Here is a 17060-nt window from a genome sequence, read left to right on the forward strand (position 1 = left end):
ATCCATGTGGGAAGGAGTAGATTAACTGGATACAGTAGATAGCTTGGCACAAGAACAGGAGGTGAGTCAGGATCACATTGGCAATACAGGCATTAAATAACTTTGTTCAGAGTTCACAATACTCGGGGAAGCTGCAGCAGTGCAACACTGGGAGCAGCAGACATGGCCTGCAAAAGGACATGAGGACAGCAGCTCATGGAAGGGTTTCACTGAAGCAATCTGAAAGTCCTTCATGGAGCTTAGATAATTTAAGAACAAATCCAATACTTTCCCCCCCACAACCAGTTTCTGAGGAAAAAAAAAGACAACTGTGTGAGAAAAAACAATGCTTTAAATTACCCTTTCTGGAAAATTATCAAAGCATGCTCTAAAAAACAGTGTGTCTCAGTCAGTCACACCCGTTTTCCAGGCACTGGGGTGCCCTTACAGCCACTGGGGACCCTCCACGGCCCGGGAGTTAACAGTGTTTTCCTTACTGGAGAATTCCTCTCAAGTTGGGAAGTTCCATCTTTGGTTTCATTGGGCAGCTCCGTGTGTCTCTCTCCATGGTGTCTGTTCAGCATAAGAGCTTCCTGTGTTTCCACCCTCCTTTGTTTCTCCATGGAAAGCAGTGGGATATTGGAAAGGCTGGAGGTTTTGAATCTGCTGGAACCTGTGTCTCCAGAGTTGGACTTGGTTAATAAATCATCCTCCGAGGCATTTCTCCTGGAGTCCCTGAAGGGAAGGTTATTCCCACCAAACACTGGGTAATGTTGGTCTGCAGAACACCCTTCTGTCTCTCCCAGGGTCTTCTGCTTCATCTCTTTCCTGGTGACTTCTGGTTTATCATTCCCACCTTTCAACTGCTCAACAGAATGAGATGTTTGGATCCTTCCCACTGTTTCTGTGCTTCCTGGCTTGCCAAGATGCCTTTGGGGATTTGCTGACCTTCCTCGATTTCCATGGGAAGACTCCTTTTTGTTACTATTCTTCATCCTTTCTCCTGTGGTTTTACTCTCACTACTGGAACTGTCAGATTTACATGAGAGATTGCTTTTCTCAGGATCCCCTTTCCTGGGGCTGTGGAATCCCATGTGAGGGTATCCTTCAGCAGCCCCTGACTTTGCTGGACTGGCAGATCTGCCCCTTCTGGTCCCTGCTTCTGAACTACCTTTAGTGATTCCAAACCCAGGACTTAAGGGACATTCCCATCTGTTCTTTGTTCTCTGGGGAGAAGACTGAGGCTTCCTCTCACACAGGTTTTCAGTTAAAGTGCTTATCTTGTCAGGCACAGTGTTCTCTGCTTGTTCCAGTTCCTCAGACAGCTGAACTCTGGTTAAAGCTTCTCCTCGTACTGCTAAATAACACACTTCAGATGGGGAAGCAGAATGGGAAGATGAAGATAATAATGGTGACTGTTCTTCATATATTACATTTGATGAAGCAGGATTGTAGCTATCCCAATCACCTGGAAGCAAAGGGCAAGAGATTTGATTAAATACACAAAAAGTAATAATCGACAGACTACTGAGTTCAATTCAATAAACATTATGGAGTGGCATACTTTCAAAGCTTTATTCAGCCAGATTTCTGTATTGTGTTGTTCTACAACAACCCTGAGGATGTGATTTTGGGAAAAAAAAAATCTAGTGCTCAGAATGCTGGATCCCTGCAGGACTGACACGGTCTTGAATCAAAACAATTTTAGAGCCTACACAGCAAAATTTCAAATTAAAAAGTCCCTGACCTACACTGTTTAATAAAACCTAATGAACTAGAACTGTTATGCCTAAAGGAATCTGAAACAGTGAAAAGTTGGGGTTATTCATAGCTTTGCACTTTAAAAATAGGAAGAGATGAAACAAGATATGCAGATTTACCAAGTCTTTAAGGAAAAACCAAGAAAAGCACTGAAAGCCCTTAATGTTGCTCAGGTTTCACGTAGGGACACAGACTGGAAGGAGCCAAACCTGAAGGAGGAAGAGAAAAAGCCCAGAAGTACATACCAAAAAAAAAAAAAAATCACAGAGTACAGCAAGCAAGATTTCAATCAGAATTGTGGGATTAACAGCAAGGCAAGAGGCCATAAACCCTTCCCCACTCCACCACTTCCTTCACCTCATCCCAGGCCTCACTCTATCCAAGAGGGCTGGCCTGGACATGCTCCAGAGGTTCCCTGTTGTCTGATTCTGTTTCTCCCTCAAAGCTCAGGGAATTTCTGTGACCGGCAGGGCCAGTAGTGATGCTCAGGACGCTTTTCTAGCTTTCGGGAGGAAAGAAATTGAGACAGTTCTGAGCAGATTTTACCCTTTGAGTGAATGCCAGTAAGTGACTTAACACAAAGTTTTTGGTAGCTCAAACTGTGTGTTTGGGATTTTGAAAGGAGAAGGTTGGGGTTGGTCACTGTGACTGAAAAGCTCCTTATCAGAAGAAGTGACCCTACACTTTAGGAAGTTTAACCATCAGCACCTTGGTGTCAGCATCAGGGCTTACAAAGACTAAAATGCATATTTAGGAAATTTTATGTTCTTTGCTTTAAAATGCTGCCACTGCCACAAGTCACTGATTTGCAGTCTTGGGACTGAGTCAGATGCAAAGTCATCAGTTCTGTACTCTGTGGCTCCTGCAAACATTTGCTCTGCTGTCCTTCCTGTTTTTGTTTTTTTTTTTTTTTTTTTTTTTGGTGTTTTTGGGTGGTTTTTTGTTTTGTTTTGTTTTTTTTTTTTGGCCTACAAAGTTGTGGTTTCCTTTTGTAGACACAGAAATCACCTTGAATCAAACTGAATGCCTTGGAGAGTAAAGTTGTCCCTTTCCTGCTTCCTAAAGAAGTTTTGGCTTTGAAAAACAAAGCATTTAATAATTTAGAAGGCCAAAACCAGAAGTAAATATGCACAGAAACAAACTTTTAACAATACTGTAGCACAGAAAATTTTCATTTAAATTAAAAGGCAATCAGGGTTAAACAGCATATTTTTATAGAAAAACTCGATTAGCTTGTACAGAGTTAAGAAACTAATTAGAAATATGGAATAATTTCAGATTGTGCAATACTTTGATGTATTATCATGTGTTAATTTTACCCCAAATATTCCTTGTATATGAAAATAGATCTTTTATTTTTCAATTTTTATATTTTAATTTTTAATTTAATTCAATAATAAATGCACAGCTGTCACAAAGGCAACTGCCAACGACTGCAGTGAACAAGCAGTAGAATCTCCTTATCCCACTTTACTTCCCTGCCTTGCAGCCTAAACACCAAACAGCCCTTGAGTCAACATACTGTGATCTGGTATCAATCCAGTCCCTGGTCTCAGCAGCAGCAAAACTTTATTTCCTCCAGCCTGAATCAGCTCAATGGCTCGTGTGTGAGTGATTCCTTGGGTAGGTTCTCCATTAATTTCCACAATTTGGTCACCAACCTGAGGAAAAAAGAGCAGCAGATTAGTCTTTGGGAATCTCTGACACTGTGAACTGGTTTTTAATTTAGAAAGAAAAAATAACAGAGGCAGATGCTTCTGTTTTCCTTCTCATGCTAAAATCCAGTGGGCACTAGTGACACCATTCCATGGAGGACAAGCTGGATGTGACCGCAGGGTCTGGGGGTTCAGAGGTGCACAGAGGTTGTCTGCTCAGCAACAGATTCCAGAGATCTTAACCACATCTTCTATTTATTTACAAGTGATGAGGCAGATACAGGATGTGCTTGAATATATTTTCATTGATTCTGGATCATGCTGTAGAGGGAGCACATGGATCACCCGCATCACACCTGCCTGAGGTCACCATATCCAGGGGAGGACACAGCGCCTTCCCTACACCCACTGCCGAGCTGAGCACCACACAAATGGGTTTGACGTAGGGAAAGGAATTGTTATTTCAGGTTGGACAGATCAGTGGTGAGGTTTCAGAGCCAGTAAACAACTCTCACAGGTACTGGGCAGGTAATTTTAGCCAGTGCTAACTTCCCTGGCTGCTGGAAAGGGGCTGGAATAGCATACCCCAAAAATAGTTCTCTATTAGGCAAAATTGGGAAGGGAAATGGGGAAAAAAAGGAAGCGGGAGCCTATCTGGCACTGCACACAGCAGCCAACAGATGTCACTGGTGTGTAACATTAGCAGTTTAAAGAGTCTTCCCGGGCTCAGTTGAAGTCACTCTGCCAAAGGAGGTCACTGCTGGCTCCTCATGGACAGGCTGGGACTGAGACACACCGGGACAGCTCAGCTAGCTGGATGAGAAGTTCCTCCTCACACTGTTAAAGTACAACCAGAAAGAGACACCACATCCAGATGACAAGAAATGAAAAGTGTGAATAAGCTCAGGCTGGGGGAGCTCAGCCCATCCATGCTCTGGGCTGGGCTGGGGACTTGGCACATGCCAGCACTGGAAGGGGCATAGTGTCAAGGATGGGAAGATCAATGATGTGGCTCTGCACACGACACCCAAACAATCCCATCCTGTGCCTGAAAGCACTGTCCAAACACTCTTTGAGCTCTGGCAGCCTTGGGGCTGTGACCATTCCCTGGGTAGCCTGTCCCACTGCCTGACCACCCTCAGAGGGAAGAACCTTTTCCCAATATCCAACATAACCCTCCCCTGACACAGCTCCAGCCCTTCCCCCAGGGCCTGCCACTGGTCCTGCCCCTTGGGAGGAAGCTGCAGACCCTGGTGAGGTCTGACTTTCAGCTCCTATTCTCTGGGCTGAACAATTTTTTTGGTTGCTTTGCCCAAAAAACAAAGCCCTGGAGCTCAGTGTGACACCACTTGAAGGAGGATTATGAGAAAAAATATTAGCACTGAATGCTACATTCATGTTGTCTCTCAAGCATGTGGGGGGAAAATGCTAATTACTGTGAAGAACAGGATAAGAGAAGTTAAGAATACTAAGAATTCCACATCCAATTAAGCCTCACAGCAAGTATCTGTGCCAGCCCCACTATTCAAATACATGACAAAGAGAGGCAGAGCCACATGCCAGCAACAGGGAAGCACAAGGACTGCAAGGGATGGCATCTCATGTGCACCTGGCTCACCTCAATGCTCCAGCCTCTGAAAATCCAACCCTGGGCAGTAGCCACAGAGTCTCGCTTACCATCGTTCCTTCTGTTGTACCCATGTACTGTGCTTTTACTACAATATTTGAGAGTGAATTCCTTACAGAAAAGGCAAGAATTAACATAATATTTGGGAAAAAATCAGGATTGTATCTCCAGAAATGGCACAGAACAGCAGCAGCATAATGTACACACAAACATTCCCTAAAAATTAACTGACTCAGACAGTGATTCTCCTCACAGCTCTCTGGTGCACTGTGCAATCTCTTGTTGGGGCTCCTAAAATACCCACGAGTACCTGCTGCTCACACGAGGGATGCTACTGTAATCCAGCAAAGCGGACAATCCCTTTGGCCAGAGCTGTTCATGGATTTCTCATCCGAAAGTCCATGGCCACAGGGACAGCTGGAAGGGCAAAGGCCCAGATGCTGTTCTGGGACTCTGTGCTTGTGAAAATCCAAGTTTGTTGCCACTCCGGGTAAATGAATGTATCAACTGCATCAACAAATTGATTAGTGAAGCCAAACCTACATGGACTCTCCCATCCTTGACTGCCGGCCCATCCTCAGCCAGACGGAGAATGAATAAGCCCATGTTGTATTCCTTTCCTCCTCGGAGGCTGAATCCAAACCCTCGAGGGCCCCTTTCCAACTCCACTGGGAGACAGCCAGCATTCTGTGCAGGAAGTCAGAGGGGGTGGGGGAAAAAAAAAAAAAAGAGATGAGGACCTGTAGGCAGATTTAACCTTCTGTTTTTCTAGAAAAACATTACAATATTTCTATATTTTGAGCATTTCAGCATTCATCCCAACCCTGGGGTGACTCAGGGTAATGGTTTTAATCAAAGCACAAACATTCAGAAAATCCTTCCTTCTAAGTCTGTCTGTAGCCACTCCGTAACAAGCATTTTGTGTTTCTTTCATAACTATAATGAGTGTTCAACTTCCCTGAGGAGATAATCACATTTAAAACATGAGCAAAAACATTCTGTGAGATACTTCAGTACATTTTTATACACAACGTTCTACTGTTCTACCTGTATCTGACAGGGAAATGTTTTAACATTATGCTTTTGAGAACTCTGTGGCAATGCCAATAGAATGCCTTGATGGATGAGTATTCCCTGTGTCTCCACACCCTTTGGATGGATTTTTGTACCTGGGAATGACGGCTGCCAACACCTGAAGCAGCATCCAACTGTGCCATGTGCCTGTGCTCGGGCCAGGACAGCCGGTAACTATTAGAAACTTCTTTTCCGGCTTCACCTTCTGTAGATCCCCTATGGAAAGGTGAAAGGTCAGGGATGTTGCCTTCACATTAACCCCTCTGGCTAAGCTTTTCCCACCATTCCCAGCCCCTTTTCCCAACCTGTCAGGGTTGATCGGTGCCAATCCCAGTGGCCGGTGCTGTGGGGCCGGGCTCTGCCTGGCTGAGTTTGTTCCTGATGGAGGACCACGTTGCTCTAGAATCCAAACAAAATCAACAGTCACAACTTCACAAATCTGCAGCCAGGACAATGGTCACCACCAGTGCTGGGGCTACTGCGCCCAAGGAACCGCAGCTGCGACACCTTGAGCCGAGCTCATGCGGGCACAACAGAGAGATTTTCCAAGCCAGGGACACAAGTACAGCTCATCAGTTCCATGGAATAAATTCTTAGGAATTCTAGTCTTTACTTTTATCTTTTACTCTGCTTTCCCTCTGGAAATACCAACACAATTGTATGGATCCTGACATGAACAGAAGGGTTTTAGCCTGTTTGCAACTTGATAAACGCCAGAGGGGATCAGGGCTGATCAGATCCATGAAACTGGTTCAGATATTCATTATCATAAGATTTTTTAAGAGATGAAGAACAATGTCCATCTGAGAAATAGCCCTCTATAAAGGTAAGGGAATGAGGATCTGCAGGAGAAATGGGGATTTAGAGGCGAAGGCCCCATCAAATAAAGGGAAATTGCCAACTCATTTAAGGCCCAACAGAGTTTTCCATTGCCCAGCTCCAGGCGAGGTGAGGAACTGGTCTCTTGGGAGAAGGAGTTCACTGGCAGGCAACCAAGAGGAATGTTAAAGTCTTTTGCCTTCTCCCAAAAGCTAAGTAAAAAATAAGGTTTTAATAACACCATTTAAAATAACTTCCCATTATTTTCCCCTCCAGGGAGAATACTGTTAGTGTGCACTTCACAATAAATCCAGTGCATTTCTGGAAAAAGCCCCGTGTTTCAGGATACAAAAATGACACTCTCACTTAAGAATAAAGAACCACAATCTATGCAAAAAGCTGCCTCTTAGCTGGAACCTGAATGGCAAGCAGTGGCCCAAGATGGACTTTTGTGCTGAAGTATAAACTATTAACTCCTTTTCCCTGAAAGAGTTAAAAAACAATCATTCCCAGCACTAAAACTAGAGATGTTCCAGCCTCATTAGGTGCAGCACATCACTGCATTTCTTAATTAAGAACAAACAAATTCCACTAAAATACAAAAAAGCACTCAAGAATGTTAAGGGAAGAGAAATTTAAAGTGTATTACACTGAATTTCTCAGGTATATGACACCTCCTGAGCCCTCCACACATCTGCTTGGTGCTGTTCTCATGACATGCCTTAAAGAGGTTTTTCTCTAGAGAGAAAATGTTAACTTTTACTCTTGGTTTATCCTCAGATTTTTAATTTAGAAGCATAGGCAAGAAAAACGCCATCTGTTTGTACAAATCCTGCAGCCCTCTCTGCAGCCTCCTCTCATGCTAATACATGACAAAAGCTGACAGGCTCCTGCTTTTGTGAAAAATGTTAAAGAATCTCTTCTGGCGCATGAAGGGAATTCATTTATTCCCATGAAAAGCAAAGATCACAGGCCTGTGAAAGCCGGGGGGAGGGAAGGGGACCAGGCAGAGGTTTTGTTGCCACTCTGAGAAGACAAAGCTGGGGAACAGCAAACTCCATCAGGGTTTCTGCCTTGTGAGACTCAACAGCTTCCAGCAAAAAGGACATTTTGTGTTTTTGGAGCTGTATCTGGATTTTCCTGGGTGTGAACCAGCCCTGTGAGGCTCAGCTCTCTCCCTGAGTGTCTGAAGCCCTGACTCACCCACATCCATGCTGGATTCCCCCACTACACAGGGCTTTACTGTGAGCTGAACTCTATTTCTTCACCTACATCAAGGGGAATTTTAAAGTGGAGATATATTCCCACTCCAGTGGAACCGGTTCTGCTTCTTTCTCCTTCATTGTCAAAAAATTCTTTACATATGAAACACACAAACTCCAGCTCCTCTGAGCTACAGATTTTTACTGACTGATCTTTTCTCTGGTTTTACCACATGCTGCTGAGGGGTTCTTTCCTCTCTTTGCTGAGTCTCCCCAGGTTCTGTTTTTCTCTCTGTATTTTGGCTCCAAATCTGTAACTGAGGCAGTGGGAAAGGTTTTTACACAAAGTCCATGTAAGGTCATACACAAATAAAGGGTAGAAATATGATATTCAGAAAACTTATTTTGAAAACAAGTGGACGGTGTTCCTGTCCATGCCAGCCCAACGGACTTTCAGGTCCTTCCAACCCAAACCACGCTGGATTTGATGACTAAAAGCTGCAGAGAAAACAGATCTAATTCAACCAACTCAAACTTCAGTTGCTTTATAAACATCACCCATGGCAACTGCTTTGAAGTGTGTCCCTTCAACATGGAATGCACCAGATTTGATAAAAATAAAAATCTTAATAGAAAAATAACAACTTATAGAGGTCTCTCTACTTAAAGCATTAACAAAAAGAAACATTAAGTCTTTGAAATTCTGTGTTACAGGCTGAGATGGCATGTTAAATATTTGCAATGAACGTGAAATTAGAGAATCATCTGCTGGTTTTATTCACAGCCTGGCTCTAGGTATTTCTTATTTCAAAGGTGAAGAAAGCTAACTTTCTGACAAAATAATGACAGGGAGTTTAATTAAACCCGTAAGCAGCATTCAAGAAAAATACAGGGCGGGGAAACAGCTTTTCTCTCCAAATTACTGGATTTTATTGTTTTGTTTAGAAAAAATACCACAGTGCATGCAGTGTTACATAGAAGTTGTCATTAAGTCACAGTCTCCGAAGACGAGACTTTGCAGTCCCTAGGACTCACTTTGCTGCTCAGGTGACACAGCAGGTTTTGCAGGTGCAAGATTGGCAGGAAAACCCTGTCAAGGTTTTCTCCCGTGTGGTGGAATGTGGCCCTTTTCCAAAGGGGAGCTTTGGCAGACAGAACTGCAGCATGCTTCTGCTGCAGGGATGCAGCATTAGGGAATTTGTGTGTTTTAACATGGGAGAAAGCAAAAACTCATGGTTTAAATGGAGAGATTTGGAAAGCAGGAGTCCCTGTGGCCTTAGAGCAGGGAGAGAGCATCCTGGCAGCACTGGCCTCATTGGGAACAGAGCTCTGTCAGCACCTGCAGCAGCAGGAGCTGGACCCCTGAGCTGGGGAGAGAAGATTTTCTAACTAAGCATGATCCTGTGGCTGCTGCAGCCCCCTGAGGGGTCATTCCTCTTTGGCTGGAGAATACAAGATCCGGACATTCTAAGATTTACTCTCCTTAATTTCCAAACATCTTCAAAAGGTCCATTTAAGCCAATAAACTTCAGCAGTGATAAATACCCAACTTTGATAGTGTGGTAGCACCTTCCTTACCTTCCTCAGCCACCACTGTGAGGGTGACCACATTGCCTGCTTCCTTGATGAGCTGCACAATGCTGTCATGGGAGAGTTCCACAATGGACTGGCTGTTTACCGCTGAGATTCTATCACCCACCTTCAGCTTCCCACACCGGTCAGCCGGGCTTCCCTCGATAACCCGCCCGATTTTGTGAGGAATCACTAGGAAACAAGAATAGGTACAGTAACATTGTAAGTATGCACAGAATTATGGAATATCCTGAGCGGGAAGGGATCCACAAGGATCAAAATCCAACTCTTGGCCCTGCACAGGGCAGCCTCAAGAATCCTACCATTTGCAAATCAGATAAGCATCACACAGACCCAGAACTGCCAGTCACAGAATCATGAAATATGCTAAGTTGGACGGACCCAAAAGGATCATCAACTCCTGGCACTGCAGAGGACGTCCCAAAATCCAAACAAATCCCACCCTGTGCCTGAAGAGTGTTGTCCAAACACTGCTTCAGCTCTGACAGCCTTGGGCCTGTGACCACTTCCTTGAGGAGCCTGTTCAGTGCCCACCACCCTCTGGGGGAAGAAGCTTTTCCTAATATTCAACCTAACTATCCTCTGGTACAGCTCCAGCTGTTCCCTTGGTCATGTCACTGGTCAACACGGAGCAGAGGTCAGTGTTTGTCCCGCCTCTCCTGCTCCAAAGGTTAAAACTGCTTGTACAGGACAAACCTGCAAATAATGAGGAATGCTGCATTGTGAATGAATGGAGATGCCAACCCAACAGCATGGCCCTGTCACGTACAGGGTGCTGTGCCTGAAGGAAAACAGGGGAAGGAAATGGATCACATCTGCAAAGGGATGAGTGAGAATGTGTGGCCCTGGAGTGCATCAGAACAGTTGGTTTTACCATATATAATGTAGTTCTCCATTTCATGCATCGACCCTGACAGATAGTGTGGGCTCAGAGAGAGTTACGGCCATCCACTGTAACACAGAGATTCAGATGCATGGGCAAACTCTTCAGACTTGCAAACAAAAATTAACCCTTAAACACACTTCAAAAATATATCAAACTTCTCCTGCCGGGGACTGATTCAGTCAGGTGAGGACCTGAGCAGGGAGCCTGTGCAAGGCCAGCAAGGTGCCACATCAGCTCTGCACAGACTTGACCGCTTTTCCTGGTCTGTGAGATGAATAGGCACTTGTAATAATTGTCTCAAATTTCCTCCAGCTCTCCTGGCTCAGTTCCCTCAGTTCACCCCACAGGGACACTGTGCCCTGCACAGACTCCTCCAGAAGCCAAAGCAATGGGGCCAGAATGGACAGACTGGAGAATAGAAGAAATATTATGAGAAGTAGAAGGGAAAAAGATCGATTTCAGTTCCTTTCCCGGAGACGAGCACAGACGCAGAACTAGAGACAACTATGCCTGAGCCACGTCTGTATCTCACAACCACAATACCAGACCAGACTACTTTTTCATTTTCATGATTTTTCTAGACAAACACACTCAAAGATGCTAACAAGTTCATTGTTTTCCACCAAATACTGTACACTCTACTTCCTCAGATCCCCAAAATAAGACCTTTTACCTGATTAGCTAATATAAAGCCAAGGTTGAAACTATGCTTCCATTAAAATGCCAACGAATTAATGCAACATCACTACAGCCGGACAAATATCTACATCCCAAATGCTGCCCTGTGACAAGTGCACACTCTTGGGTATGGGTTGTGTGAGATATAAATTCCTTTTTCCCCATTCATGTCACAGTTGGGTGAACAAGAGCATAAATATGAAGAAAGACAGACCAAGACTCAACTGGCTGGGCTGTGCCAATGTGAGTGAAAGCTGACCATGAGGGAAATACCAGCACTGCACAGGAAGAGATACCCGTGGAGGAGCCCCAGCAAGGTCAGGCAGGGGCAGAGCCACCAGGACATGGCACTTACCTCCAGGGGGAGGTTTGTTCTTGGAGGTGAGGATGACGAAGCCAAATCCTTCGTTCTCCTTCCGCTGCAGACGGACGTCGTAGACCTCCGGGCATGGTTGGTTAGCAAAGTCGACACGGTTCAGCCGAGGAGAGCCATTCTGTGTCAGGACAGGCTGTGGCTCCTCCTCCTCTGCCTGCTTTTCCCCTTGCAGGGAATAAACAAACAACAAATAAGGAACAAATCACACAAAGCAACTTCAGCACAACCATGAAGCTCAGCTGTCAGTGCCAGAATGAGGTGGCAACAGCAGTTGCTAATCAGAGCAGGGAGTCCTTGTCAGCTGTAAATCCCACCCCAGCTTTGTTATTCATGGAGTCACAGACTAATCTTCTCTAACCTGTTGATCTGGACACTGATCTAAAACTGCAGCATCTCAAGATCTTGCTCTGAAACAGCTCTCATTTGCATACAGTTAATCTTCCTACACTAATGCTGAAAGGCTTGAGAATACAGCATATGGAAGGTGTCCCTGCCCGTGGCAGGGCGTGGGACAAAATGAGTTGTAAGGTCCCTTCCAACCCAAACCATTCTGGGATGTCAAGAAAACAGACTGCATTATTATGCAATTTCCATAGCACTAATGGCTGTTCTAACTACTACCTGCAAAAAGGTTTGAAGAAACCACCCCTGCATCATAATTTTCAGAGCCTTACCTGTGTGAGCAGTGCAAGCTAGCGAGCAACAGAGTCCAAGCCTATTAAATTCTGCTTTTCTCCATTTAAGAGTTATAGCTGACCCTCCTCAATCTCAGGCTGCTCAGCCCCAGTGCAGTAATTAGGTTCCAGAGCAGCTTCAGTGGATTTGATTACAAGCCCTAAGTGCTCTTTCTAAGCAAGCAGACACCTACCACTGAAGAAGATCTTCCTCCGGACAGTGAGCAGCACCTGCCCGTTCCGTGCGGCACTGGTCATTAAATCCAGAACTTGCTTATGTGACTTCCCTTTCACAGGGACTCCATCAATGCACATCAGCTCATCTGCTGCACGCAGCCTCCCGTCCTTTTCCGCTGCTCCCAGTGGGATTATGGCTCCGATATAAATCTGTGAGCAGAGTCCAGGGGTTTGAAAGGGAACGTGAGTTCATCAGAACACACAATGGTTGGAATCCAGGTGAATCTGTGCAGATGAGGTCTTTTGGAGAAGACTCTTAAAGATTACCTCACTGTCCAGCTCTAGCAGAAATGCAGCCAGCAAGTGTACTCTGCACAAGCTGATCTAGTGGAGACAATCTGGAGTCTCAAAGCATTCACTAAATACTTCAAAAATCTTTAATCCATATTTTTGTCAGTTCTTCTCTCTTGAGCATATTTGCCAGTTTATTAAAAAGCTCAGTTTTGAAATGAGCACACACCATGTACTTATTATACATATTACTTCCTAGACATTTATGATACAAAAGCCTCTGACATTAATTCTAATCCATTTTTTTTTTACCAAGACTGAGGAAGAATGACTGGGGAAGAAATAAAAGCTTTTGAACAAACTCAAGTTTATTTCTGAAAAGCTGCTTATAGACAGTTCCACTTTTCAAGTTGCTTCAGTTCTCAGCTTTTGGTAATTAGATAATGAATTCAAACATCAACAGTTCTGCCTACTCCCCACCTCAAAAAGTGCTACTAAATATAATACAGAGAAGAACACCACACTCAATTTCATATGCTACAATCACTTTCAATTAAATGGAAGATTAAGGGTAACAACAGCTACTACTGCTGGAGGATAAGAATGGTGGGCAGCTCATCAGTACACAGCACTCAAGACATCAGCTCCACACTTCCTAACAGCTATGGGTGTTATGGAAACCAAACACCACAAATGCTATAAAGTGCAACAGAAGTAACATTCTCTGAGTTTGCTCTTTACTTTAAATGCATGTTAGCGAGGGAGGAAGGAAAAAAAAAAAAGGCTAGCACTGGATCACAGCTGGGAATGGAAAAACTGAATTCCTTCACTGTTATCAGAAAACAATCTATGAAGATCTACTCCAAAAGCTTTTTCTCTTCAGTTAAACAGCTTAAAGAAAGGTCCCTGATATACAGTACAAGTCTTAGGGCTTCTTCCCAGAGAGAAATTTATGCATGTTTGAAAATAGAGGGGAGTCTCCTAAAAGCTGCCCTTGGAGAACAGACCATCCAGGGATGTCTGCTCTGGCATTTGCCCAGCTGCCTCCAACACAACGCGTGCTTAAAAATCCAGCAGAAGAAGCAGGGAATAAAAGGGGTGTGTCACCATTTCACACCTCATTTCACTGGGCTGCAAGGAAAGGAATAGCCTAATGAAATTTTAACAGAAGGAGCAACTGCTTCCTTCTTCCCTCCACTCAGCTGCTTCCCAGGATGCGCTGCTGTGCACAGCTCACCAGGGACGGAATTGACGCCACTGGGATCAGCTGACAATGAGCAAAGGCTGGGGACCAGCTCGGCCCTTCCAAGGGCTCCAAGACACAGCAACAGCTGTAGAAACACCACCTGTGTCCTCGGCCTGACAAAAAATTGTGGCCAAGGATGGGGTCAGTAGTGGGAAGGGCGTGGAACCTTGGAGACTGGAGTCCACAAAGAGGGGAAAAAATAAAGGTAAACAGGACCAATTCCTGACCTCTGAAAGGCAAGTAGTGAATCAATCAATTTTGCCATCACTGAACTGCCTGGATGGGATGATTAAAAATGAGGATGACAGAGTAGGATCATTCCAACAGCAATACTATGAGATAACTGTGAGCAGTTTCACTTACGGGTTGATCTGGTCCGTCCCCACCAAGCACCCGGAAACCAAAGCCTGACTCTTGTTTTCTCAGGAAAACATCTAAATCTCTTGTGTTTGGAGCTAAGAAAAAAAACAGTATTTCAAAACATGTAAGGAGCTATCTTGGATTATTGAAGGATTCTTGAAGGATCACGCTCTGGTGGTACACTCTGAGTCTTCTAATGGCAAAACACAGTAACCAGGAACAGAGTGATATCCTCTTTTCAAAATGGTATAATTAATTTTCAAAGCAGAAATCTCAACTACATCTGTGCAGCATACCAGGATAAAAGCCACTCTGTGACATGGCTCAGAGCTACTTTTATAAGCAGGTTGGATGCAGTTTACTTCAGAACCATCCTTGAGATTATTTCTGCAATTAACTGTTTTACTGAAAATACGGTTGAAACATACTTTATCTTTTTTGTTTTTCTGACTGCTGTATGAATTATGCATTACTTGAAATGTTTTATCCACAAACTTAGCAACAAAGTCTCAGTAGTTTTACTGCACATGCAACAAAAGAAAAAATTCCTCCATAATTGAGTATTTTCAAGTTGAAGGTGATGTGCTTACGTTTGTCCTCATAAATTATCTTAGACTTCAGGTAGACTTCGGACGGGTCCAGTTTAGGAGAGCCTGGTCGCACAGCAGAGGGCGGGAAGGGCATCGGCTGCGGGATGGTATCACTGACAGCTTCCAAACTCCCGGAACTGTCCTGCTTGTCCTTCTGAAACAGCCCACAGATGCAAAATCCACATTAAGTAACGGCATGACTACACCTGTGGGTGCAAAGACAATGAACACCACGCAGAAGAAAAACACAGGAAGAAAGGAACAAAATTACAGCTTTTCCAGTGGATATGTCTGACCAGAGTACTAAAGTCTTCCTCACTGGTACATGAATTTCTGCTGGAGACTAGGCTTGGAAGAGTTTGAAGTGACTGATGCTCAGAGAGGAGTGAAGATGGGCAGATGCTGGTAGTTACCAACAGATGGGATGAAGTGGGGCATAAAGGACCAATCACGTTTGGAGAAGACACCGAATCCTTGTCAGGCACCTGCCAGGCTCTGGACCACAATCCACAACCATAGGCACATGCTGCTCCACAGGCACTGCCTCCTGTCCCCTGCCAAGCTCCTCCCCACAAGCACCAGAGGTGCCCCCAGCATGAGCTGCTTGCTGGAGCAATAGACATAAGGGACAGGAGGACACACTTGGATAGTGTGAGGTATTAACAACTTGCTATTTGCCTTTTCATGATCTGACAGCTGCAACACTCCTGTTCATGAGGCAAGGACACCAAACATCCTTGTGGGTCCCTCATCTAAAGCCCCAATCAATTATGCAACAAAATAACTCTAAATATTTCTTCTGGGCTGAAACCCAGCCTGAAAAACTGGCACGTGGCAGTGCATGCTAAACTACAGCAGGAGCAGAACAGATGTAAATCTGCCCTCCACCAAGAGCAGAAGAAACTGCCCAGAGCCATTCAGCAGTTTGACACTTCTTGTATGTTTATAAATGCAAGAACTTGCCCTTTTTAAGTGAACTATTTTGCCACGCTGCTTAATGCCACTGAGCATCGAGCACTCTGTGGGCTGTTGCTGCTGTATGTGTGCTGGAATAGAATGCTAGTCCCCAAGTCCAAACTACTTTTAGCACATTGCCAGAGGATCCATGCTGACAGGGCCAGGGCCCTCCAACTGCAGGGATTTCTGCTCTGATTTATTCAGTGCGGGCAGGTGGATGCTTGCAAAGAACAGAATCTGAAGATCTTAATGAGCACAGTCATCTCTGAGCATGCTGAACATGTGTGCTTGTGTCATTCCACTGCCGGGATACAACTAAGGTTGTGCTCAAGCAGCAGAATAAAGATAGAAAGAGAAGTTACAGCTATGTTCTGCTAATGGGGTTTTCATAAATTGCCCTGATTTGTTCTGTACAAGAAGCGTATTTAAAGAAGTATCTGTGTTCGACTAGCCTAACTTACAACAGAAACCTTCATAATAAACATAAGCATTAATATCAGCATTATTAAATCAGAGGTTGTTCTATTAAGACCAAGGATTCTTTACCGAGCTAATATGTATTAAAGATGCCCTGACAGATCAAACTTCCAAGAGCAATGAGTATTGAGCTAGGAATGTACAGCTCCATAGAGACTTGCTGAAAATATGGATCCAAAATAAGCATTTCCAGAAGGGAGCACTAACCAGTCTATTAATTCTACGTGAGGACTGAGACGAAGCAAAGGATCATAAACTTCTTTTAGGAATGAAAAAAATAGATACTGTATTTTGTTTCCCTTTTAATGGGTACTCTAGCAGCAGGTACTTAGACAAAGAATTTATGCCTATCAAGCATGTGTGGTTTTGCTAAACCATCTTGCAGGTTATCACAGGGACTAAAATCCAGAGGAAATGAGATTACAAAGCATGTCAGAAACAAGTTAAATACATCACCAATACTCACTCCTTTGGCAGCTTTAGTAGGAGAGGGTGGACCTGAAGAAAATATAAAGTAACTTTAATAGCAAGTTACAAAACGTTTCAACAACATTTCAGCAATATAATCAGCTGCTCCTGGGGTGAAAATAATAGCGGCTGATTCACTGTGCTTTTAAATGGCAAAGTGACCAAAACCA

General features: G+C 44.2%; 1 protein-coding gene across 8 annotated transcripts in view; it reads right to left on the reverse strand.

Annotated features, from left to right (window-relative positions):
- Positions 1-311: 311 nt before the first annotated feature.
- The window catches only part of MAGI3 (membrane associated guanylate kinase, WW and PDZ domain containing 3), a 53153-nt gene continuing 36404 nt past the window's right edge, over positions 312-17060 (reverse strand). For 4 of the 8 annotated variants that reach the window (XM_068173254.1, XM_068173260.1, XM_068173259.1 and 1 more), the window contains exons 11-21: positions 16889-16920; positions 14989-15142; positions 14402-14493; positions 12519-12711; positions 11630-11815; positions 9696-9881; positions 6402-6495; positions 6192-6312; positions 5566-5709; positions 3263-3401; positions 312-1447 (exon numbers count right to left, since the gene is read on the reverse strand). In XM_068173254.1, coding sequence (XP_068029355.1) covers positions 393-1447; positions 3263-3401; positions 5566-5709; positions 6192-6312; positions 6402-6495; positions 9696-9881; positions 11630-11815; positions 12519-12711; positions 14402-14493; positions 14989-15142; positions 16889-16920 — 2396 coding nt within the window. In that variant the 3' untranslated portion in view covers positions 312-392. Of the gene's footprint in view, positions 1448-1859; positions 1950-3262; positions 3402-5565; positions 5710-6191; positions 6313-6401; positions 6496-9695; positions 9882-11629; positions 11816-12518; positions 12712-14401; positions 14494-14988; positions 15143-16888; positions 16921-17060 lie in introns of all 8 variants that reach the window. The other 4 variants (XM_068173262.1, XM_068173255.1, XM_068173258.1 and 1 more) reach the window with 4 other exon arrangements.

The sequence above is a fragment of the Anomalospiza imberbis genome, chromosome 26 (genome assembly GCF_031753505.1).
Source record: "Anomalospiza imberbis isolate Cuckoo-Finch-1a 21T00152 chromosome 26, ASM3175350v1, whole genome shotgun sequence".
In the NCBI taxonomy this organism is placed as follows: domain Eukaryota; kingdom Metazoa; phylum Chordata; class Aves; order Passeriformes; family Viduidae; genus Anomalospiza; species Anomalospiza imberbis.